The sequence below is a fragment of the Saccoglossus kowalevskii genome, chromosome 8 (assembly GCF_978046115.1).
Source record: "Saccoglossus kowalevskii chromosome 8, keSacKowa6.1, whole genome shotgun sequence".
In the NCBI taxonomy this organism is placed as follows: Eukaryota; Metazoa; Hemichordata; class Enteropneusta; family Harrimaniidae; genus Saccoglossus; species Saccoglossus kowalevskii.
The window spans coordinates 3,814,326-3,840,344 of record NC_140648.1 but is presented as its reverse complement, the minus strand read 5'-3'; the positions used below and the strand labels follow the sequence as shown (position 1 = coordinate 3,840,344).

At 35.1% G+C, this 26,019-nt stretch overlaps 1 protein-coding gene across 1 annotated transcript; it reads left to right on the top strand.

Moving 5' to 3' along the window:
- Positions 1 to 4: 4 nt before the first annotated feature.
- Positions 5 to 26,019, top strand: LOC102806725 (nuclear pore complex protein Nup85-like). The gene is made up of 19 exons (XM_006812002.3): positions 5 to 46; positions 7,445 to 7,544; positions 8,218 to 8,319; positions 8,987 to 9,047; positions 9,330 to 9,400; positions 10,664 to 10,777; positions 11,147 to 11,268; positions 11,451 to 11,537; positions 12,108 to 12,278; positions 13,605 to 13,736; positions 14,452 to 14,555; positions 15,157 to 15,240; positions 18,394 to 18,459; positions 18,738 to 18,788; positions 19,106 to 19,206; positions 19,663 to 19,881; positions 23,679 to 23,778; positions 24,429 to 24,591; positions 25,426 to 26,019. Exons 1-19 carry the CDS (start codon positions 11 to 13, stop codon positions 25,531 to 25,533), a joined length of 1,992 nt encoding a protein of 663 aa, XP_006812065.1. The 5' UTR covers positions 5 to 10; the 3' UTR covers positions 25,534 to 26,019.

Genomic DNA, 26,019 nt, shown 5'->3' with positions numbered 1-26,019 from the left:
TATATCCAACATGGCCGATTATGAGCGCGAAGACGTCCGACATGGAGTAAGTGTTTTTAACTTTTACAAAGACTTAATTTGGTTAAAATGGGTTTTAGGATAGTGTATCACAATAATTACGTTTTTTGCTTGCTATTCTGTCCCGAGCTAGCAAATAAGTCGCCTTATACATCAGCAAAGGAGCAGAAGGAGCAGCTAAACTCGTCCACTGGTAGTAGAGACAAAAATGAAGGCAATAAACTTAGGACATATAAACAATTTAAAATAAACTATGAACTTGAAAATTATCTAAATGAAATAAATAACTTTAGCTTACGTAGAATCACAGGGAGCCCAGGAACTATAATCAACTGTAGTATGCAGTCTCTATGAGCGGGGTGGGGGGGGGGGGGGGTAATCGGCCGGTATCTAGTGTAAGAAATAGACAAGGGATGAAGGCTCCAGCTAGCTCACATTTTTTAAACTCGAAAAAACAGACGAAAAGAATGAAAAATAAAATCTGAAAAAAATACCAGGCGAGCCTTCATCCCTTGTCTATTTCTTACACTAGATACCAGCCGACACCCCCCCCCCCCCCGCGCTAATAGGGAGTGTGTACAGTTGATCATAGTTCCTGGGCTCCCTGTGGTAGAATCTTATCAAATTTCAGGCTTAGTGATCATTGTTGAACTGGGGAGAAGGAGAAAACCAAAACTTCCAGCAGCAGAAAGAGTCTGTAAAAAATATGATCAAGGTGATATTGAAGATGAAAAACATTTTCTTTTGAGCTGCTCACATTTTGAAGATGAAAGAAAAATCCTCCTGAAAAACTGCAAAATTACCTCAAATGAAAAGAACAAAGACATAATGTTCTTAAAAATTATGAAAAATAACATTGCTCTGTCTCTATATTTTAAAAATACCATATACAAAGCACTGCCTGTGTAAACCCCTGGGTAGGGAGAGCCTTTACTTTGATTTACTTACTGTATTTTTATTATTTTTTTGTAGTGTATATAGAACTTTTAAATATGTAGTTATTTTTAGTTGCCTTATTTTACACTGTTTACCTTACTGTATACACAGCAGATTACAGTTGCGTAATAAACTATTATTATTGTTATTATTAATTTTTTAAATTAAAAATTTGGAAAAAGTAATCTTCATTGATATCGTGTATATATTAAAATGTTAACGTTATGTTTATAGAATGTAACATAATAATTAAACAGGATAGAATAAACAATTTTATAAACATATGCAACAACAGTTTTCCTCTAGTTAAATACCTAAAACAAACAATATACAAAAACAATGATTGCGTTAATCCCATATTTTGCTTCCCGGACTCCAATTATTGAAGAGGGACCCAGTTTTTCAGGTAAGTTGGGGTCCAATCTCTAATAAAGTTATCCAGGGTCAAATTTCAATTTCTTAAAATTTTGTAAGTGAAACTCGTCTTGCTGAAACACTAGCACAAACCCTGCAAAAAGTAACGTTTTTGTTTTTTGTAATCTTTTTTTTTTATAGTATTATTATAGTATTTTTCTCTTTATTGTTGTATTTTTCTTACCATACATTATCCACAGATGGTAATTGTTAAGTAATAAAGTTATTATGATTATTATTAAAAGAAAAAAAAAAGAAAAAAATTGGTAATTGTTGAGTAATAAAGTTATTAATATTATTTGCTTTTTTATTGTTACTACCTTATACAAAAATATGTTTGGATATTTAGAGTAGTAACAAATCCACACTACCGTTCTGGTTAGACTTAAAATACACCACGAATATTCACTTTTGAGATATAATTTTTGGTATGTGTTTTGTTCTTGGATATTGTATATGTATTGTTCTTTGATATTATATATGGTGTATATGTACTTTGGGTAGACCTCTCTTACATTTGTTCTTTTCATGATGCTATCTTCAATTCTCTAATTTTGGTGAATAATTTTGTCATTTTTGGTAAATAGTGATAATTTCTTATTGAAAACAGCAAGTCCGATTGCTTTACATATAGAGTAGGTACCTCAGGTAGACCTCTCTTAGATTTGTTTCTTTTCTAATGATATCTTCTGTTCTTTAATTGAAATGTGCATTCCTAACAGCAGAGCTATCTCAGCTGATAGGCTGCTTCTTTTCACTATTCTGACGTGTTCTGGGCTGTATATAACAGTCAAACACTGACAAGTAAGTAAGTACTAGTAAACAGTCTGGGACATAGTCAATATTGGAGTCTGAATCAATTATTAGACCCTGAAGATAGTGTCATCACACAGTATTCCATTAATGAACGAAATTCACATAACAATGTTATGCTTACAAATAATCCGATAATTACTGACAAGTTAACAATCCCTAATATTGCTAAATCGCCAGTTGTGAACTTTATTAGGATTCCCACATGAAGTTACACAGGTAGAGAAAATGCATCATTCTATAATAAATTATGAAAATATCATTTTTGTTAGTGTACCTTTATGTATTAAAATATGTACACATTATATCTAATTGGTGGTGGTGATTGCCAGGACAGTTAATAATAATAATAATAATAATAATAACTCTATTTAATTAAGCGCAACAATTCCAACATCTGAAGATCAAAGGCGCTGATACAATAAACAATCAGTCAAATATTAAAAGCACATTTAAATAAGTGCGTTTTCAGTCTGGATTTAAAAATGTCTACTGAAGGACTAGAACGAACAGACAGAGGTAATTCATTAAAAAGTTTAGGACCTAAATTTTCAAAAGCACGGTCTTTGTATAACACCTTGGACTTTTTACTACACATCTGACGAGTTTTAATAAGAAACTTCGATTCAGATCTTAAACTACGACTCGGTACATAAAATTCGATTAATTCACATAGATAATTTGGGGCAAAACCATACAAAGATTTATACACTAGTAAAAGTAATTTGAAATTGATTCTTTGTACAACTGGTAACCAATGAAGTTTAATAAAAATGTCTGTAATGTGGTCATATTTTCGAGCACGAGTGACAAGGCGGGCTGCTGCATTTTGTACACGAATAAGAGGTTTTATCTTAGTTACAGGGAGACCAGACAATAGTGAATTACAGCTGTCTAAGCGAGAAGATATGAAAGCATGTACCAACTTTTCAGTATCAGATTGGGATAATGATTTACGAATACGATTAATATTTCTTAAATGGGAATATCCAGATCTACAAATAGTAGAAATGTGTGTTTCCATAGACAGCTGCGAATCAAACAAGACACCTAAGTTTCTAGCACTTGACGAAGCACTAACCAATTCTTCACCAATTGCGATACTAGACAAAGGACACGAGTCTTGTGAGAATCTCCGAGACGACATGCACACAAATTCAGTTTTCGACACATTCAAAAGTAGGAAATTACAAGACATCCAATCGCTAACATCTTGAATACATGTCTGAAGTATCACCCGGGCGCGAATTTGATCATCTTCAGAAACCGATAAATAAATCTGTGTGTCATCGGCGTAAAAATGATATTTTACGCCGTGACGTCGCAATAACTCGCCCAATGGACGCATGTACATTGAGAACAATAATGGCCCTAAGACGGAGCCCTGTGGAACACCGGTTACTAATATAGACGTCATATCAGAAAATACATTTCCAATTTTCACTTTTTGAATGCGGTTACTCAAATACGACTCAAACCATTTGATGATGAGACCATTTAAACCAAAATTTGATCTCAACCTATCGATGAGAATCCTGTGATTCACAGTATCAAAAGCGGCTGAAAGATCCAAAAGTACGAGAGCAACTGAATTCTTAGAATTATCAATACTGCATAGTACATCGTTAGCGACCCGCAAAAGAGCCGTTTCAGTGCTATGTGCGGTCCGATACGCTGATTGAAACTCTTCATACAACGAATAATTCTCTAAATGTTGTTTCACTCTGGATGCAACGACACGTTCAAGGACTTTAGATATAAAAGACAAATTAGAAATCGGTCGATAATTTTTCAGCATGTTTGAATCCAACGATGCTTTCTTGAGCAGAGGTTTAATCAGCGCACATTTCATTTTCTCAGGAACACTTCCAGTGCGAAGTGATTCATTTATGATATCTGTTATAGGTGAAAGCAGGATAGAAAGGATCTTTTCATCTTTTAATATATTAGTGGGTAAACAGTCCAAATCGCACGAAGCCGACGACGATTTTTTTATAATTTTAATTATTTCATCCTCCGTGGCTGGTTCAAAACATTTCAATTCATCACCAGAGAACTTGTGCAGTTCGTTAAAACGGTTTCCATTCAATAAATTTAGATTTAGTCCTTGATTGATTTTCTTAATCTTATCCACGAAAAACATGCTAAAACGATTCGCTAAATTTATTTTGTTATCGTGAATCGGCAACGCATTCAAATTATTTGTCGAGCCTAGAAGACCATTTACGATGGAAAACAGTTTTCTTTGGTCACCATTACAATCCGCGATCTTATCAGCGAAATAACTCCTACGTGATACATCAATAAGATCATTAACTTTATTTCGTTTAGATTTGTAGATTTGGCGATGGACAGTTAAACCAGTTCGCCGCCACGTCCGTTCAGCTTTACGGCGTTCAGTGCGGGCGTGGTAAATATCAACATTTATCCACGGCTCGGCCACACGAACGTGAACAGTCTTCTCCTTCATGGGGGCATGTTTGTCAAGCGTTTCCGATACAGCAGTGTTGAAAATACGTAACTTAGCTGTAGAATCTACCTGGTCAACTGTTCTAGTACACCCAGATTCGAGTAGATCAGATGCGAAATTATCCCTATCAAAGTTCTTGAAGCTGCGATAAGTAATTTTGGTACGATTTGATGTATTATCATGATGATTTGACAAACTAAAGAAAATGGGATAGTGATCAGAGATTGCTGCGGCCTGGTTCACTTCCAATGATAACACAATATTCTCACGGGTAATAATTAAATCCAAAATGTTACCAGAACGATGGGTAGGTTTGTCTACTAGCTGCACTAAATCATGCATTTTTAAAAGTTCCAGAAATCTGCAGGTGTCACGATTGTCTGGCTTATTAAAATGAATGTTAAAATCTCCAAGGTAGACGATTGGTGTAGTATCCAAAACGTAAATGTCTAGAAGATCCGAGAAATCCGATAAAATTGTGAACAAATATTTTGGTAAATAACGTAAAATGCCCAGGACATGTGTTACTGATGGAATATTTTATATTACAATTTTTTTCAAATTTAATTAGTTGTATTGCAATGCATTATCGATTATTTCGGCTGGTAGGCGCTTATTTGGGGTTCAAAATTTCATAGAAAAATCATCAAATATTTTTTGGGGACTTCTATTTTCATTAAAAAATCCAACTATGCCGGCAGTTGGGCCAACCAAGATGAAAGAAACTATTGCAGAAGCTAATCTAAAGTTTTATAATTTTTTTTTTCTTGCTGAATTAAAAAGTAGGCCGCCTAAAATTTCATTACAATGTCACCCAGTGTCATTTTCTCCAAAAAAAAAACATATTAACGGACGTGGTACGTCAAGTACATTTTTAGCTCTGCTGTCGACTTTGTCGAGCGGAGCTTATCATATGAGTGATTGTCCGCCGTCGTCCGTGTCAATTTTTTACTTTTTCGACTTCTTCTTGAAAACTACAAGCCTGAATGCTTTGATACTTGGTGTATATGTACCTTGGGTAGACCTCTCTTAGGTTTGTTTGTCATTTTTGGTAAAAAGTGATATTTTCGACTTCTTGTTAAAAACCGCAAGTCCAATTGCTTTGATATTACATATATAGGTACTACATGTAGACCTCTCTCAGATTTGTTCATTTTGTAATGATATGTTTAATTCTCTAATTTTGGTGAATATTTTTGCCATTTTTGGTAAAAAGTGATATTTTCGACTTCTGGTTAAAAACCGCAAGTCCAGTTGCTTTTGATATTACATATATAGGTACTACATGTGGACCTCTCTCAGGTTTGTTCATTTTGTAATGATATCTTTAATTCTCTAATTTTGGTGAATATTTTTGTAATTTTTCGTAAAAAGTGATATTTTTGAATTCTTGTTGAAAACAGCAAGTCCCATTGCTTGATACTATACATATTGTTCATTTTCTAATGATATCTTCTGTTCTTTAATTGAAATGTGCATTGCTAACAGCGGAGCTATCTCAGCCGAGAGGCTGCTTGTTTTTTAATTTTATTGCTAAACAAAGTTTCAAATAAAAACGAACATAATTGCATTGCGTAGCAGCAAATGATCACGGTTGCGCAATCCGGTCATGCTGCATTTCACAATTGTTGATTATTACTCAGTAGTGATTTATAATAACGTACAAAAAATAAATTCGTTAAATTGTTGTGAAATGCAAATAAAATTTAACTTAAGCCCATCGTAAGCAAATTAACCAATCAAAATACTGAATGATGTCAACTTGTTTAAATTACCATAGTTCATTTAAATATGTTAATGTTATTGAACGCAACTCGGATTTAGATGAGAAAACTGCATGATTTTTTTAAAATCAAAAAATGGTTATTTTCAAAAGATAAACTGAGCATTAGAAGAATAATTTAACATTGTTTACAGTGATAACAGCTCATTGTTGCAACGAAGCTTACCCATTCATGCTAGTCACAATAAGCATACTCTGGAAATAAAAAATAGACTATTTTAGGCATCAGGAAAGATTGAAATTTCTGAAAAAATGATGCCGAAATATTTAAAAAACAACTTTAAAAACTGTCAAAAAATTGCCCTGGGCGATGAAACACATGCAGCGCCAAATTGTTTTACACGCCACATGGTAACACCAAATCTTTGCTACACCTGCTGTCCATCCGAGGTATTGTAATGAATGATCACGAATTCAAGTCTGGCGACACCTTTATAGACAATGTATGGGGCATCTCCCTAGCCCAATGGTAAAATGTGTTTGCATTCACAAAAATCAAAACCAAGCAACACTCAAAAAACACGGAAATACATCACACTAGTAGCTTCTTGATGGGTGGCTTTCGCGGTAAGTGGATTTCGTAGCGGGTAACTTTCACGAGGAGTAGGGAACTGTTAATTTTCCTTTATGACTAGTGCAGTTGCTCTGGTACAAGTTCCTAAATAAGACCCATGCTCTGATGATGCCCCAATTTTCAAAGACCAAGCCAGTCATTAATGAATTATTGAAATTATTACTGTCGTTATCACATTTCTTTGAACAAAGATAATATTTAGGTTAATGTTGATAAACTTGTGGTAGGTAAATGTATAGCAATTGCTTTGATACATTAGAAAGCTGTTGGTAAAATAAATCAGTGATATTGCAATAATTGTGGTACATGTTAAAATATACTGGTATCCAAATCCACACCTTTTTAGAATATTTCCACTCCTACATTGCATCATGGGAAAAATGTTACATTTGCATTTATAACTGATACTCTCGTCATTTGTGTTTCCTGCATTTAGGTTGTGCCAGATATCGCTGGTAGTAAGTTTGGCTTGGCATCACAGTGGGGTTTGGGAAACCAAGTCTTGGTTCATGCAGGAGTGAGAAGACCTAAACAAGGTTAGAAATTATTACAAACTGTGAGGATAATTCAATCAATGGATTTTTAAAATATGCCAGTATTCAATAAGCAGTAATGTTCAGTATTGGTGTACAAAAAATAAATTATAAATATATTCAGAGAACTACACGAGTAGCAGACGCGAGAATGTACATTTGTTGAATGTAGTCAATTGATACCTGCAATACAGAACTTGAGATGGTTTTAAATGAATCACGTGTAGAATCTTTAATAAATCAATTTGATTCTCAGTCAGTGAAGTTCAAATTGTGACAACCTTGATGATTTACACAGTTCAACTTATTTGTTGTTACTGACATGCATCTACATGGCATTCTTGATTATGAAAATCTGTTAACTATACAAAGATGAAAATCCATATTTATTTAATGACTCATGCTTTATAATTACTGTAGAATACTTTATTTTAGCTGGAGGTGATTTTCACTGAAAAGACTTTTTAGGTGTTTTGTATGAAATTTATTTTCCCTGATTTTTGACAAGTTGAATTTAAAAAGGTATATTCGCTGGAGTTATTTTCACTAAATCATTCCTTCAGCGAAAATTAATTCCGAGCAAAAAAATAAGTGTTTTACAGTATGTAATAATAGTGAATCTGAATTGTTTTCACTCAAGCTGGTTGTTATTATTTTATTTTCCTTATAACACTAGATGAGAGCAGTGATCTAACCACACCTCCCAGTATTCATATAGTGAAATGGGATATTGATATGCACAATCCTGTTACAAGAAAACTTGTCAACGAATCACACAGTGAGTAATGATTAGCTTTTTAACCTTTCTGTTATTTTTGCCCCCACCCCCACCCCACCCGATCAATACTGGTTACATCTGCAACTCTATTAGGGTATTCAAAATTTTGAAAAAAAAGTTCTGTCCTGCTGTTGTCATAACAATAAAATACAATCGTAAAATGTTTGATGCAAGATTAGTAATTTATTAATTCAGCTTTTTGTAATATGTCAAACTATAGAAACTAGACAAGAAAGAAACAAGAAACCACATACTACCGGTATGACTTAATACTGAGAATTCTCAGCATACCTCTAAAAAGAACAGTTTGATTGCGCTATCTGGGGCAACCTCCTTTTGAAGTAAGCTTTAGTGGTATTTCTGTTTTTGCATGAAAGTCCCTGTCAATCCCATAAGGCATGGCAAACATTGGTGTGAATAGGATAAAAAAATTACATAGGGTGGTGTTACAAAAAATTCGCAGCAGGAAATCAAAGGACACTGGATATATATGTGCTTATATTACTGTACAAATGAAGTGGAGTGTTTACCCCATCATTATTTTCTGTGCATTTTTACATGGATTATTATAATTTTAAAAACAGCACCCCAACATCCAAAGATAAAAATGATGCACACCAAATGAAGCCCATGATCCAACTTTAATTCTATCGTTTTTCATTTCTAGATGTTTTTATATCTTTACAAAGTCATAACCCAGAGCAAGCTGACACAGTCAGAAAACCACAGTAAGTTACCCTCGTAAATTTCTTCATCAGTCAGGGAGAAGTTTAGGAACAGTGAAAATGAATCAGAAACATTCAACATTGTTTTTAAAACAACTGCTTGCAAATTAACAAAAAACAGTGATTTGTTTAACTAATGTAGCAAGATTTGGCTAATTTTGTCAGGATTTTTCAATAATGAATTTACCCCATCTTGTACTTATAAATTAATGTCATGCTGAAATTCTTACTATGATTATACTTAAACTGAAATGTATGTGACATTGAGTCTTGTTGCTTATATAGGCTGGTGAAATTCAGTCGTCATTATCGGTCAGTACAGAGAGCTTGTGTACTTGAGCTACAGCTAAAAGGTGGTAAGTATGACTTTTTGTAATATGTTACGAGATGATTGAATGAACGCAGTACTTTGGATCTACAATAACAAAAAACACCCTGTTTCTAATTAGAAACTACACTAATTCAACAAAATAAAACCAATCACACACTTCAGTACAAAACACCATACATGTATTTTATACAAAAAACACTAAAAAATGAACAGGATTGTGAAAATAAGCACATCAACAAGAATGCACTAGTTCAAGACCTCATACTTTGTTCAACTTTTACTTAATTAACTTTTGTTTTCATGCATTTGTATTCTTTAACACAGCGTATTGGTAAGAAATGGCATTGACCCATTGGTCATGTGACTCCTTGTGGATCATTTACCGGTATATCAAATAACTGCGTCAAACTAGACAGCAACACAGGAAACTCAAGCAAATAGATGCTGCCTCACTGAGACATTCGACTAATCAAATAAATTAACATTCAACAACAACTTAGAATCACTTCTACGTCTTCAACTCGAACTGTGCTGAAATCTATGACACAGTTAGAAACATTCAAACAAAATATTGGCCATCACATGTAAATCTGATTTCTTTCACAAACTTGGAGAAAAGTTTGTTATCCATCAACTATATCCAACTACACTGTTATATGCCTTTCAAAAGACGACCAAAATCCATAACACCCTCTATCGGCAATAGGCATTTTAAAAATATCAAATACATAATTTTCAATTAAGAATGTTCTGGCCAGATATCCCTGGAGCTCTGTAGAGCTACTTTGTCTTTCGCAGAGCTCCAGGGAGCTCTGAAGAGCTTTCCCAATCTCACTAATTTACTTTTAATGAGGTGTGTTCAGAGGTGTGTGGGAATTAATTGTTTTTATTCAAATCGGTGCAAGATATTATAAAGCAAATCGTCCTGTGTTTTACTTTAATGAAGCGACTGGACACAGCAAATATTACAGCCTGTAATGTTTAATGGCTTGTAAATTTGTCAGGCACATGAGATCAAACTTGCTGTGACGTTTTTGGGACTACTTTATTGTGTGCGTTAGAATACATACTTTTGTAATGGTCTTACCTATTTTACCTGATCACCCGAGTGTATTGATATGTAAAAAGTAGTGCCGTTGGGGTAACTGAAAATGGAGGAATGAACAAGAAGTTAAACTTGAAAGCGCTCTGGTTTCTTTGATGTTTTGTGTGTTCCTAAGTCAACACATCACAATACACATCACATCAAATAAGTCATTCTCAGTGTGTTGTATTTAATTTTTACTAGATGCTGCTGAAGATGAGGAGAAGAGACAAATTTACTATGCTCAGTGTCAAGTGTTTTCGATGATAGAATTGATATGGAGTCTTTGTGAAATATTATTTGTTGAAGTACTACCCGGTGAGTTGTTGATACCATGTGTGTCACATGTTCAGAATTGTTCAGAAGCAGTTGCACTGAAGCCGTTTTTACTTTGTTATACCTTTTACAATGGTCAAAAAAAATATCCATTAACTAAGATTTTTTGTACTGACTTATTTAGATAATTCTAGAGGTATGATATCTGTACTGTATTTTCTCTATTACTTTACAAGTGTGTTTTTATTGGGAAAATAAGTCATATTTTAATTATCCCGTGTACAACACATGCAATTTTTTGGTTCACATGTGCTTCTTTTTGAGATGCGCTACTAATAGAGCAAATACGATATAGTTCCTACTCCAACATACTTTTTTCAAATTTAAATTATAATTTTGTTTTTCCATTAGGTGGCGTAATATTAAATCAGTTATTAGATTGGGTATCGTGGCATTTCACACAGGGAGATGAGTTAGCAACTGCTGTCATGTCTTCATCCAGCCCGCATACGCATGAAAGTTACTGGCCAGCTGTAAGTCACACTTCTCTGGAAATAAGACACCAAACTTTCTTGAAACTTAAATAATAGGCCATGGTGGAGAATCACAATGACTTTCACGAAATGTTATATCCACTAATGCCAATTTGAAAACCAAATCATAGGTATTTTTAGCAATGACAATTCACTCAATTATTGTATTGTTTTTTTAATAGATTTATATTTATGTTCTGCAAGGAAGAATTGATGATGCTCGTAAATTATTGTCAATACATCCTGACAGACAACGTGATGTCAATGATGTAAGTATATATCGCCCTCACAGTTTAGAATATGAAATGATAAGACATCATTTTTTGTATTCCTGGATGTTCATTTCTAAGGAACACATGCCAGAAATAGTGCAAACAAGACTTATTCGTCATGTCAGAGTGCTAGTATTTGGTAATAGGGAACCTTATATTTGTTATATTAACAACACATTGTGTTTACATTGCACATCATATCTGGTAAGTGAAACATTGTACTTATTATTTCTATTATTATTACTATTATTACTGACAATGGGGAATCATTAACTCCACAATGACTGCTATATCTAGGCAACCAATTTCAGAATGAAAAAAAATTTTGTCTCACTCATTTCAATGAAAAATATTGATTAAAATTGGAAGTTTTTGATTGGAATTAATGACAATGAATAAAAAAAATTCTTTATTAAATTTGCACAGAAAAAATCAGGCTTGAACGCGTGTTGTCAAGTGGTGTGAACGCAATTGCCCATCAAATTTTTCCTCAACTGAATTCTGAGAAGGTCATCAAAATATTCAGCCAATATTACTAAACATTTCTATATATTTTATTTATATTAGCTGTATGGTATGACAGATGAGTTGTTACGAAAGATGCCAATGTTCACCGTAGTGGGAAGACAGTCGGTCGCAGAGTTTGATATGAAATGGCGTCATTGGCAAGATCAGTGTCAGCAGTGCCTAGAAGATGGATTATTTGATTCTCACAACAATCTTTCCATTATCTGCAGAGTAAGTCTTAAATCAACGAAACCATTACCATGACAACAAATATGTCTCACACTCTCTTCCCCTGATTTGCATCAAATATGTTTGAATATCTTGAGACGTTGTTTGGTTGTTTTGTGGACGAGACTTGTTCCTGATATTTCTCATAACATTGCAGATGGTGCTCTGTTTTCGGTTAATTTCATGGCTGATGTTTCTATTCGGTTGACTGCATTCTGTATATTTCTTATTATATGGTGTCGATAGACAACACAGGATAACAAATGTCAACAATATATAACTGTCATATTACTAATTTATAAACAGCACATAACTAGAGTGCAATAATAACACAGTGGGTGGACAAAACCATTTTTGAATGGGGTTTTTGGATTTGGGTTCAAAATTAGGATTTTGTACAAACGAATTATGTGATCTGTCACATGCAACGTAATATTACCGTAATTGGTATAGTACAGGTGTGATGGTTCAAATACCAAAATGGCAACAGTAACAAAAAGACTTCCCTGGCGGCGATGATAACATACGAACACGGAGCCATCAGATGAGGTTTCAACTGGTACTGGTATTATTATACTCTGCAAACATCAAGTACAATAACGCAGTAAAACTCCACTACTCCAATAACTAGATACTTAAACTCCAATACAATTCAACGAGATCTCCGATCTGAACTCAGTGCTGAACAACTCCCCTATATATACCCACACTGTCTATAAATAGACCATTACATCAGCATACATAATGAGTCTGGAATTTACTACAAATTTCTAGAATGTTCCATTACCTTCTACAGTGTTCTATTACCTATTCAACCATTTTCTAAAAATCTAGAATATTCCACCCAGATACAGTACGGTTCTAGAACATTCTCAGTGACACAGAAGTGGTAAACAAGTCGTACGTGACAGATCACAATGAATTATTATTTGATCACAAAAATAATTGCATTTCAAATTTGAGCAATTTTAATTTTGACATGCAAATGAGTGTTGTTACTTTTCAATAATAACCACTGCTAGCAATGTTCCTAGGAGTATTACAATGTTACTTGGGATTATAAAGTAAGCAAATAACACCGAATAAACGGCAAGGTAAAGACTATGTCTAATTAGACATAGTCTTTACCTAGACTTAATTAGACTATGTCTAATTAGACATAGTCTTTACCTTGCCGTTTATTCGGTGTTATTTGCTTACTTTACTTCCTATGTCGACAGCAACTATGAGTTTACTTGGGATTATGATTAGTTTATTGATTTAGTCTACATCTTGATTACGGTACATTTGATGCATGTCATTTACTTGAATATTATTGTTACTTTCTAGATTCTTGCTGGTGATAACAGAGTATTCTCTGAGTTGAAAGATTTGACCCAGTCCTGGTATCAGATGCTAGTAGCTAAACTTTTATACAATAATCCAACTATTAAAACATTTGATATTCACTATCATGCCCAGGTATGTCAATAATCAATTTTCTGCTGACTGCGAGATCCAGCATTGTGCTTGAAATCAAACTTAAAAGCAGGTTAAACAAAGATCATAACATTGTGATTCAACAAACAGGAAGGTATTTGGGGTATTTTCACGCCTGATAATGTGCAATACTTATTTGATGATGGTCAATTTTATTGAAGTATAAAAGGGTATGTATTTATTTGTTGCTATCCTTTTAAAGCAGGGGCTCACTTTTACAGGAGCTGCAAAATTAAAGATACATTTCTTAAAATAAGTACAAGAAATACTGTTATAGATCAAGAAAAATAACATAACAAAATTAATATTACAATAAAATAACATTACAATCTCCTTATTAGTGTAGAAACATTGTTCTAACGTCCCTGGCATCAACTAAAAATTCTTTCATAAGTTTGTCTATGGTGTAACATATTTCTTTGTTATAACATCACAATGCCATACTTGGCTCTGTAAGATCAGCCATTTGACATTGAGCTATAAACAAAAATTGAAGCTGAACTCGTATCATTTGACTATTGCAGCAGATATTTGGTCTGCACCTTTCACATATTATGCAAGATCTCGCAGTGGATGGAAAATCTCCTATTACAACTTTTAAGCTTACTGGTTAAGCATCACAATGCATTCTAGAGATAAGAAATATACTATACATGTATACGTATGTTAACTAACAGACCATAATATCTCCTCACAGGAATGTATTGATGACTATGGTGGAAACAGTCATCTCAGTACGCTGGATAATATACTCCTGTCTGCATTAGAGTTTGATATTCACCAAGTGATCAGAGAAAGCAGGTAAGGCACCAGCAATAGATGTCCAGTTTGTTCAGCCGCAACCAAAGCTGTAAACCTTCTAAATCCAGATTATAGGGATGAAATGTTCTGTCAGCAGAAGGAGTGTTGTCTTCAATGTTAATTTGTTCATCCAAAATCTAAAATTGCGAGTGATATATTTTTTTTCCACTCAAATTTGGGTAAATTTGTTCACATTTTCTGTAATTTCCACTGAATTCAATCTTAATTTTGGACCAAACAGACAGAATGTGACATTGCTTCTAGTTTTCAATCCAAAAATTAAAAATGATTTGTCCACAACTGGCTTTTTTTGATCATATATGCATCCATGATTGGCTGTTTTCATATCACATGACCACGATATTATGATCTACTGAAATAGTACATGTTCATGATTGTAGCGAGTACATTACAAAATATACTATCACCTAATTGTTTCATGCGCTGTTGGAGCCACATCCTCCAACCAGTTGTTGAGAGACTGCTCAGATGCAATCCAATGAACACCGTTCACCACTTTGTACAGACATAATACATCCTGAGTTAATAGTAGTGATTTATAGTGAATCGGAGATTTCAAATCATTGTCTATTTCTTGCAGTGCTCATTTGAATAATTGGTGGTTTGTAGCTCACCTAACAGATCTATTATATCATTGTGGCCAACTGGAGTCGCATAATTTGAAGTAAGTTGCAATCTGAATATGAAACTACTTGTATCAGTAATACTGGATTTAAACATATAAAATGAGATAATATTATACTTTATCATCAAAAATAAAAGAATTTTTATTTGCATGCATTCAAGACATATTTGCAACTTATTACCGTTAAAATCCTATTATAAACCGCGGTTTATATTACAATGTATCAAATACAAAATTGGGATCAACTCCAATTTAGATGTCAGGGAAGAGTGATAAGCTTCACGTCACAAAAAAACTGTTCACATGAAAAAACAATACTCTGTATATTTAATGTAATATGCATTTTTTTTTTTATTTTCTTCGTAACGGAAAGTATATTCTGACAGGAGTTTCAAATAAAAACAAACATTAATGCATTGCTTAGTAGAAAATGATCATGGTACGGCACTAAAAAAGTACGGTACCCTGTGTACGGTAATGCAATTCGGCCATGCTTCGGCTCACAAGTGAATAACTTACTTGTTTTCGAACTGTTGAAATTGTTGATTATTACTTAGTAGTGATTATAATAACGCACAAAAAATAAATTCGTTGAATTGTTATCAAATGCAAGTAAAATTCAACTTAGTTTCACCGTAAGCGAATTATTTCCGTCACATGTAAACGACTGATGCGACACGACTTCCGCTATGTAGTTTGAATGCACACGAGACATTACTTGACCGGACAGGTCAAGTCGCTAATTAACCAATCAAAATGCTGGATGGTGCCCACGTGTTCAAATTACCTTAGTTCATTTAAATATGTTAATGACAGGTCACCATCTTCATGGTGAACGAAACCCGGAAGCGATTTACCGATAATGTAGTGCGATTTTTTGGCTTTGATTTCCATGGGAAAACGACATGACTTTTTTTAAATCACGAAATTAGTTGTTTTCGAAAGATAAACTGAGCATTGAAAAAGAATTTAACAGTTTTTCGGTGAGAACAGCTCATTGTCGAAAACTTGCAACACATGGACGTATTCATAAGGAGTATTGACAAACGTTGTCACAAGACAAAAGCAGTTTCACTGCGTGTTTGACATCCTAACACTGAACAATAAAGAGGTGTGAATATTTTTAGGCACGTTGTCGAAACAAATGAATAGGATTAGGAACAATGTACCAGCTGGTCGAAACAAAGTCGGTCACGGTCTTGTTGAATTGGGGGTGCGGTTAGTAATAGGTACTTTTCATGTTTTCAATTTTTGTTGAGAACTTTTTAACACTGAAGCTGAAATCGGGGGTGCGGTTACTATTGGGTATGCCGTTTATAATAGGATTTTAACGGCACTCAGACTTGGTAACACAAAGTTGCAAAAATGTCTTTTTAGCCCCTGTCAGAAAAAGTCTGACCAAGTCCCCATTTTGTGGGTGTCTGTCCATGCATGTGTCTGTTCAACATAGTTCTAGTACATGTTTGACTGGTTTCAAAATTTGTACAAAGGCAAGTGCTAATGAGAAACATACACTGTATGCATATAATCCAGTTTTTCTTTCAGTAGACCCTTGATCTTCACTGTGCAATGGTTGATACTATCGCCGCACAGCCATTATGCATCCAGTGCGATATTGCTGTACAGCCATTATGTATCCATTGAGGTATTGCTGTACAGCCGTTATGTTTCCATTGCAATATCGCCACACAGCCATTATGTATCCATTGCAATATCGCTGCACAGCCATTATGTATCCATTGCAATATCGCCACATAGCCATTATGTATTCATTGCGATATCGCCGCACAGCCATTATGTACCCATTGTGATATCGCTGCACAGCCATTATGTATCCATTGTGATATCGCTGCACAGCCATTATGTATCCATTGCGATATCGCCGCACAGCCATTATGTATCCATTGCGATATCGCTGTACAGCCATTATGTATCCATTGCAACATTGCCACATAGCCATTATGTATTCATTGTGATATCGCTGCACAGCCATTATGTACCTATTGTGATATCACCGCACAGCCATTATGTATCCATTACGATATCGCTGTACAGCCATTATGTATCCATTGAGGTATTGCTGTACAGCCATTATGTATCCATTGCAATATTGCCACATAGCCATTATGTATTCATTGCGATATCGCCGCACAGCCATTATGTATCCATTGTGATATCGCCGCACAGCCATTATGTATCCATTACGATATCGCTGCACAGCCATTATGTATCCATTGTGATATCGCCGCATAGCCATTATGTATTCATTGCGATATCGCCGCACAGCCATTATGTTTCCATTGCGATATCGCTGTACAGCCATTATGTATCCATTGCAATATTGCCACATAGCCATTATGTATTCATTGTGATATCGCTGCACAGCCATTATGTACCCATTGTGATATCACCGCACAGCCATTATGTATCCATTACGATATCGCTGTACAGCCATTATGTATCCATTGAGGTATTGCTGTACAGCCATTATGTATTCATTGCGATATCGCCGCACAGCCATTATGTATCCATTGTGATATCGCCACATAGCCATTATGTATTCATTGTGATATCGCTGCACAGCCATTATGTACCCATTGTGATATCACCGCACAGCCATTATGTATCCATTACGATATCGCTGTACAGCCATTATGTATCCATTGAGGTATTGCTGTACAGCCATTATGTATTCATTGCGATATCGCCGCACAGCCATTATGTATCCATTGTGATATCGCCACACAGCCATTATGTATCCATTGTGATATCGCCGCACAGCCATTATGTATCCATTACGATATCGCTGCACAGCCATTATGTATCCATTGCAATATCGCCACATAGCCATTATGTATTCATTGCAATATCGCCGCACAGCCATTATGTTTCCATTGCGATATTGCCGCACAGCCATTATGTATTCATTGCGATATCGCCACACAGCCATTATGTATCCATTGGGATATCGCCGCACAGCCGTTGTGTATTCATTGCGATATCGCTGCACAGCCATTATGCATCCATTGCGATATTGCCTCACAGCCATTATGTATCCATTGCGATATCGCTGCACAGACATTATGTATCTATTCCGATATCGCCGCACAGCCATTATGTATCCATTGCGATATTCTCAACCATGTGAAGAATGAGAGCGTTTGTAACAAACTGATTATATTCATCTTCTAGTTTTGGTTCCAATTTGAGAGAATTCTTACTACTGGAGTATGCAACAAGTCTGATGTCACATGAAAGGTAGTATAGTGTATATTTCAGACTTGTTTTCTTTTTATGTGCCAGGTGACAGTGTCGGAAATTGAATGTCACTGTTGTCTCAAATTTAAATTGCAAGTTCAATTGCTGACTCATAGTGCAATATGCCACAAGAACATATTCATGTTTGGGACTACATGACAGGGCTGTGCCATCAATCTATTAAATGGCAATTTAATGTATTATACTGGTGAAAATCGTTACAGTGTGGGCAATGTGATGCCATTGTATTTTAAACTACATTTGTATTCTCCCCAAAGTTTGTGGCAGATTGGTATGGATTATCTAGATCATTGCCCAGAAGTTGGAAGGTGAGAGCATCATTTCTATTTTTACAGAAATCACACAGAGATGGCATAACATTTTGCTTCATATTTGTTGGAATGCTCCCAGCATATATGCGATGTCCTTTTGTTTGTTGAATTGCAGCCTGACCCTGACTAGTTGATTCTGAAAAATGGTTTATATCTTTGAAAACTAGCTCAATTACGTAGACATGCACTACTAGTACATGATTTTCAGATACTATAGTATATTGACAGTACCGGTAGTTGAAAAGCAACATTAAAATTATAAACAAAAATAAAAATGTAGTACCGGTAATGACAAAATGTTGTTTTCTACCCAGACATTATTTAGAACTGTACATTGAAAGAATACCTATACAGACTGAAAGAAAGGCTCTGAAAGTACTGAGAGCATGTGAAAAAAGAGGCATGGAGCTGCAAGGTAAGGTGTAATTTCTTTTCCACTATCTGTCTCAAAATTGTGTTCCTGCGAATTGTTTAAGGTAAAAATACATTACATTTGGCTGAATTAGGGGAAAAGTGTCTTGGTCATCATTATTTACTTTTTGTTGTTGTTTTTTCTAAAAATAAAAGCATCATTTTTAAATTTCAACAGATTTTCTTTTGTTTTTCTGGCCTAACAATTTGTTTATACTGCTCACCAATAGTGTTTGTGTGATATGTATATTGTGCTTTATGTGATGGGGAGAGAGGGACATGATGAATTAGAGATTTACAGGGTTGGCAGGCAGTGTCATCACATGTTCTTGAAATATATAGATGCAGAATGAAACATGCCTGTGGTAAATATGCTATTAGACAAATTAATGTTTTGCTCTCTTTATTTCCTGACTGGATCAGTGTATCCCCAGTAATAAAGTATGCATTCTGCTTCCAGCTCATAGCATATGTAAAGAGATGGGTATGAAAGCATTACAGAATGATCGATTGGGGACGGCATTATCGTGGTGTATACGTTCAAAAGATAGAGCCTTTGCTACATTCCTATCAGAGAAGTTCTTATCAGAGTACAGTAGCAGAGGTGGATTTTCAAATCTGGATCTCATAGATAATCTAGGGCCAGCTATGCTCCTCAGTGATAGACTCACATTCCTTGGTAAGTTTTAATCCTGTTAATCACTGAATTATGGTTTCACTATGTCGTATTTTATGTCTGATGAAAGCGTGAGCTCACGTCTATGCGATAGGATAAACAAAGCAATAAAATACTATTTTGTGTCCCGGAAAGAACTAAAATCAACATGTGTATTCACACAATAGAGGTATGTGAGGGGATCAAAATCGGTACCGGAATGCGCCAACGCATTTCTCAAAATAAACATTGTGCGCCACCATTCTGCGCCCCTCATTCTGCGCCATCAAGAAAATTCATACTGTGCCCTATTCTGAGTTCCAGCTTTTTAAAAATGTAAAATTATAGACTCGTAGACGGCAATGATTTTCAAGCCTGTGTATCAATGCAATTGGGGTGTTTCCAGTGAAATACAGTTGTATAACATTTCTGGGAAATAAGTACGAAGCTATTGGAAAGAAGTAAATTAAAGTGATCGGCAGATGAAAACGACAAAATTGTTCGTTTCCAAAGGGGTAACGTAACATTGAGTCATATATTTTGAGAGTTCATTATCTGGGATATGATTTGAGTGGTTGAATCGTAAAAACGAGAAAGAAACGACAATTTTGAGACAAAAATGTGTTGACGGCCGTTACATGCACCACATCGTAGTGTTTTGTAAACAGTGTCTCGCGACTGTCTCGGGAAAAATACACTGTTTACACACTCACCCAATCATTCTGTCATGGTACAGTTTATCTTGTTTAGGATTTAGTGGCCCTGATAAAATTCTGTTTTTATTTCGCAATAGTTTGAGCGTCATCAAATTCGTGGTGCTAAAAATGCGTGTTTGCAGATTACAGAACATTTTTTCTCGCCGAAAGGTATTTGGCCAATCAAAAATCATAATTCACGCAGTGGTGAGATGATTAACATATGACACCAAAGACGCACTTACAGAACAATTTTCAGACATTTCGAAAAAAAACAACTTTCGTAAATTAATTTGCCAAACTAAAACATGCCAACTTTCTTGAAAATAGCACAATTCAACAAACAAAAAAATACGGTAATTTCGTTCTTTGTAGGCAAGCATTCAACCATTTGCAGTCTTGGGTGATTTCCAGACAGTTCGAAATTATCGGAAAAACGTTTTTGTTTTTTTAAGGATATTTGTGAAACTAAAACACTCAAATGTTCTTTTAAATAGTATAAAAAATATACGATAATTTGATCAACAGATGTTTTATTTTCTCGAAAACGAGCATAACATATTCTCAAACACAGAGCTAGACGATTAAAGACGATCCAAACGCTGCCTGGACCAAACACAAACAAGAATAGACAATGAATTTTCGGATTAACACCTTTGTTTTCCCTCACGCTAACCAACTTTCACAACGCTAACGAAAACAAAATTATTTGTCTTCTACTGACTTTCTGTTTCCGGCTTTGATAATGCTGACCCAAAACAAGTCGGCGCAGCCATTTCCGGTCCTGGGTGATTTTCAGACAGTTCAAAAATTTTGTAACCACAACTTTTGGACACTGATTGGCCCAACTAACAAACACTAACGTTGAAAATAGTATGAGTTTAGTCATCATAAATAATAATTACATTAATTATATACGTTAGTTGTCATTATCCGAATAGCCAGTACGGAAAAAAAATCTGATCTATCACGGTTACTAGTAACTGTGGATCTATACACTGTTTATTATTTGAATTTTTCGCAGTCATTCAAACAAAAGAGATGCATTGCCAGTGGTGGTGAATAAACATTGCATTGTCATTGAAACTTTTACGCACAAATTAAACTTGGGTTGTTTATTTTTGTAGATACTAGTGAGGTTGCGCTGCAAAATAAACCAACTTACATGACATTCAATGTTATTTCGACTTCTGCATTTGAAAGTTATGGGTACATTCCATAAATCAAGAAATAATTTTTTTAACGCAAATAATACTCTTGCTATCAAGACTTGAAGTCTGGGTGAGTGTTTTAAAACAATGTTTATTGTAGCAAACTAGGCAGCTACAATTTTGTTTGTGGCTTCCCAAGCAAACCAACATCAATAACTGACAAAGTAATTACATTTACTGTCTTGAGAATTTTAATTTTGCTCGTTTTGTTCATCGCGTGTCTATGAAGCCGTGTGAATTACAGTTGTGTGTGTGAAGCTATGAGCACGTCTGTTTTTGTAAAATACTAGACAGTGCAAAGACACGCAAGTGTGAAGTTGGATTTTGTTGGCATCGAAACTTCATAAAATCTCATGATGAAATACAAAAGAAGTGTCCTGTGGAACGAGTACAATGAAATGAAACATTGTTTCAACTACGCAAGAGTAGACCTAGATTGCGTCATATAAAACAACATTGCATTGCTTTTCAATGGCGCAGAGTGACAGCCTAACTAGCGGGCAATTTCAATAAAAAAGGACTAAAATTAATAGATCAAGAATGAAAACATTGTTTAAACTTTGTTACAATTGACCTAGATTGAGTCCTTGAATACAAAAATAGTTTGTACGCAAATGAAGAGAGCAGAATGATTTGTTTGTTTCCAATAGTTTTGTGCTTGTCGAAGCCTTTACAAAATGTTATAACAGTATTTCACATAAAACCATCCTGATTGCTTTGATAAACAGGATTGAAAATCATTGCTGTAACTTAATTTTGAGCCCAGAATAGGGCACAGTATAAATTTTCTCATTTTTGCAGAATGAGGGGCGCAGAATGGTGGCGCAAGTAGATGGCGCACAATGCTTAATTCAGGAAATGCGCCGACGCATTCCGATGGTGCAGAGTACCGATTTTGAACCTCACACATACTTCCACAATAATACTTCAATTTATTAAAATTTGAGAGCATTGCAGTTTTACCACTATGTATACGTGTATGGGTGTGGGTCTCATGCAATCTATGTAAAATTGTTTGTCCACATGAAATTCAAATGGGCACCAAATGACGACTATGATACTTCAATATAAAAGATGCCAGTGCTTGTATTCCTATACATAATGACCAAGACAAATTGTTGGTTTACTGGAGATGTTTGATTTTGTGATAAAGTGATTTAGTATCTTATTCATAAAAGGGGCGTTCACGTTAGAGATCTCAGCACGTGCCGAGACTTGGGACTGAGTCGGCACGTGCCGAAACTTAAATATGAACAGTCGGGACCGAGTCGGCAAGTGCCGAAAAGAACTCTATCTCGGTCCCGATAGATGCTTGGGACCAAAACTCGGGACGTGCCGAGATTTGCTGTCTGAACGCCCGACACGAGTCGATATCACGCCCTCGGTGGTAAATTTAAGAAAAACATAAGTTGATTCATACGAGTATGAAATGACAGGAAATTAAGATATACTGTACTAGTATATGGTCGGATGCTATAGTAATTAATGGAATGAATGCAAACCGTCGTCAGTGGTGCATATTTATGTTTCGAATCTTCTTTGCCGTTCATGTGCACGATGGCTCGTAATAAAGACCATAGCAACAAATGGATATAATTTCACTATAACAATTATTATTATCATCATATGCATATCATTTTCCATGTAAGTGGGTCCCGAATAACGTGAACGCAACTGCTGTAATCTCTCTGCAAACACAACAGATTAAAAATTTCGGCACGTGCCGAGATCCTGTAGCGTGAACGTAGTAACTGAATCTATAAAAATGTTCGGCTATTGGCAGAAAGTTCTGATTCAAATATTTTACATTTGGTGTATAACACTTTACATCTTTCAAGGCTTCCAATGATATCTCCATTAATGCGAGGTTGTTCAAATTGGTTTGTTAAACCATTTTGATTCTGATAACTTCCAGGTAAATACAGAGAATTTCATAAGATGTATGAGCACGGTGAATTCAGAGAAGCGGCCAATCTATTGCTGTCATTGTTATCTGCCAAACTAGCACCACAGAAGTAAGTACCTCATACATGCTGTAAAAATTATGATTATGGTGTACATACTTTATTTGTTAGCTTAATTACAGCATAGCAAGGTTTACTTAAACTGCTTAAAATAATCAGAAAATTCTGTAGCAGTGAAATTTTCCTGATTTAATTTGATTTGGGGTTCTGATTTACTGACAGGTGACGTTCATGGATTTTTTTTTGCCAGCATAAACTTCATTCTGCTATGCATAACAAATATAAACAACTTATTTTACATTAGAAAATTAGCTTTTTCATGTAAGCCCTCAAATATTATTTGTTAGGAATGTGTTGGAATTAAAATCTGTTAAAATTCATCATATTGTAAGCTCATAAAAGTATTTAAGTTGGGAGAAACTTTGTCACTTCATGTCATCTACAATCAGCTGTTCAATGAAAAAAGTTTTTTTTTGTCATTATTCTATTCAAAATACTAGTGTTTGTACATCACATATAATTTGGTTTGAAGAACGCTAGAGTGGAAATAAGATATATATTATAGAGGAATCTGAAGCTTGGCCTCTGTATTGGAGCAGTGACATTCAGAATGAGATCCAGCTTTTCTAATTGCAGTAAAAGTGGTCACTATAGACAGGTGGTCTTACATAGAGGTGGACACTTACACTTTTTTCCCCTAGATTTTGGTTAACTCTTTTGACGGATGCTTTACCATTACTAGAATGTGATCAAGTTGTATTTAGTTCTCATCAGACATATGATTTGATGCACTGTCTGGAGGAAATCACTCTATCATTCCAATCTACACAGTACTTGGATAAAGATGACAAACAAAGAACACAGGTAAGACATGCACCAATCTTTGATCTATGTTGTCAGCTGGGTAAATATATGAATGTTCCGTGGCATCATACAAATATACACCTATCAGGAGGTATATATGTATAGGATAATGCACAAGTGGTGTGCAGTCGTGAGTCAACTGCACCTGGAATACTGGCATATCATGTTCAACTGATTCTGTTTTGGGACTTGTTTCCATTGTTCACATAACATTTACATTCTGCTGTCACCAGTACGAGTTACATGTAATGATCTTGAGACATTACTTAGCTGGCATTGTTGCTGTTTAGGCGTTCAAAGCAATATGACAGTCACAGGTGGATGATGTTACACTGCATAATGAACTTATGAATATTTATGACAAGGTTTGAAAACCGACCACTGATATCAAAGAACCTTATGTTGACCATTGAGCTTGGAATTGCGAGTTTAACCCAGACAGTGGTGTTGATTGGTCAGAGAATGTCCCATGAAAGTTAGATCACAGTGTTTTAATTGATTTTATTTTACCTTATGTTCAAGGTTGCCATGTAGATTAGACAAAACTTGTTTACTGGTAGTTAAAAAAGCTAATTCAGTGAACTTGATTTTTTTTGCATTTGCAGTGTTTATAAAATGTCTGCAAAAAGACATTTGATTTATGTTGTATTTTGTATTTTATATATTATTCAGTTTCAATTTTCGCTTTGTCATTAAAACTGAATATGTGGTAACTATTTATTGAATATCTACCTGTGATTACCTGTCGGGCACATGAGCTGTAAAAAAATGTGTGTGACCGGCGATTCTGTTTGAAAGATGGTAGTCTTAGGTTAGTGTTTTTGTATTTCCCAGGGTCAGAGAGAGGCGGATCAAGAGAAGATAGACTTGTTACGATTAGCGTTGGCAAGGAATCTGTCAAGGGCCATACTACATGAAGGAACTGAAATAGAAGGAATATAGAGAAATGTGAATTGTATACCGCCCTCTATGGCAACAAGATTCATACTACTGAGATAGAGGGAAGACTGTCATGTAAATTGTATACCGCCCTCTATGGAAACGAGATTCATATTACTTGTACTGAAATATCGGGAATATCATCCTCAGGGCGGAGCTACGTCACAAGCCATTCTACCATAATTTCTATGGACTCTGCGCGAGCCGGTGAAAGCGGCTAAATTCGAGAAAACAGCACAAAATCAACTTTGAAGTAATCTTGGCTAATCGCGTTACACTGTTCAGAGGAGTCTCAACAACCATCCCAAAGTACCGTTTTTCACCGTGATGGTTGCCAGGATGTCTGCCCCCGAGAATTGAGAAGGTTGTCAATAACATTACTTTTATACCGCCCTCTGTGCCCAGCTGAAGTCAATTCAGGTTGCAAAATAGTACATGTATATTATTGTATCGTAAAGACAGAAATTAAAAGTTGAATATTTCCAACAA

Excerpts from the sequence above, each read along its gene's own strand:
- LOC102806725 (XM_006812002.3), top strand. The coding sequence starts at position 11 with ATGGCCGATTATGAGCGCGAAGACGTCCGACATGGA. Across the intron at positions 8,320-8,986 it reads ACTTGTCAACGAATCACACA|ATGTTTTTATATCTTTACAA; the intron begins GTGAGTAATGAT and ends TTTCATTTCTAG. Across the intron at positions 18,460-18,737 it reads AGTCTGATGTCACATGAAAG|TTTGTGGCAGATTGGTATGG; the intron begins GTAGTATAGTGT and ends TTCTCCCCAAAG.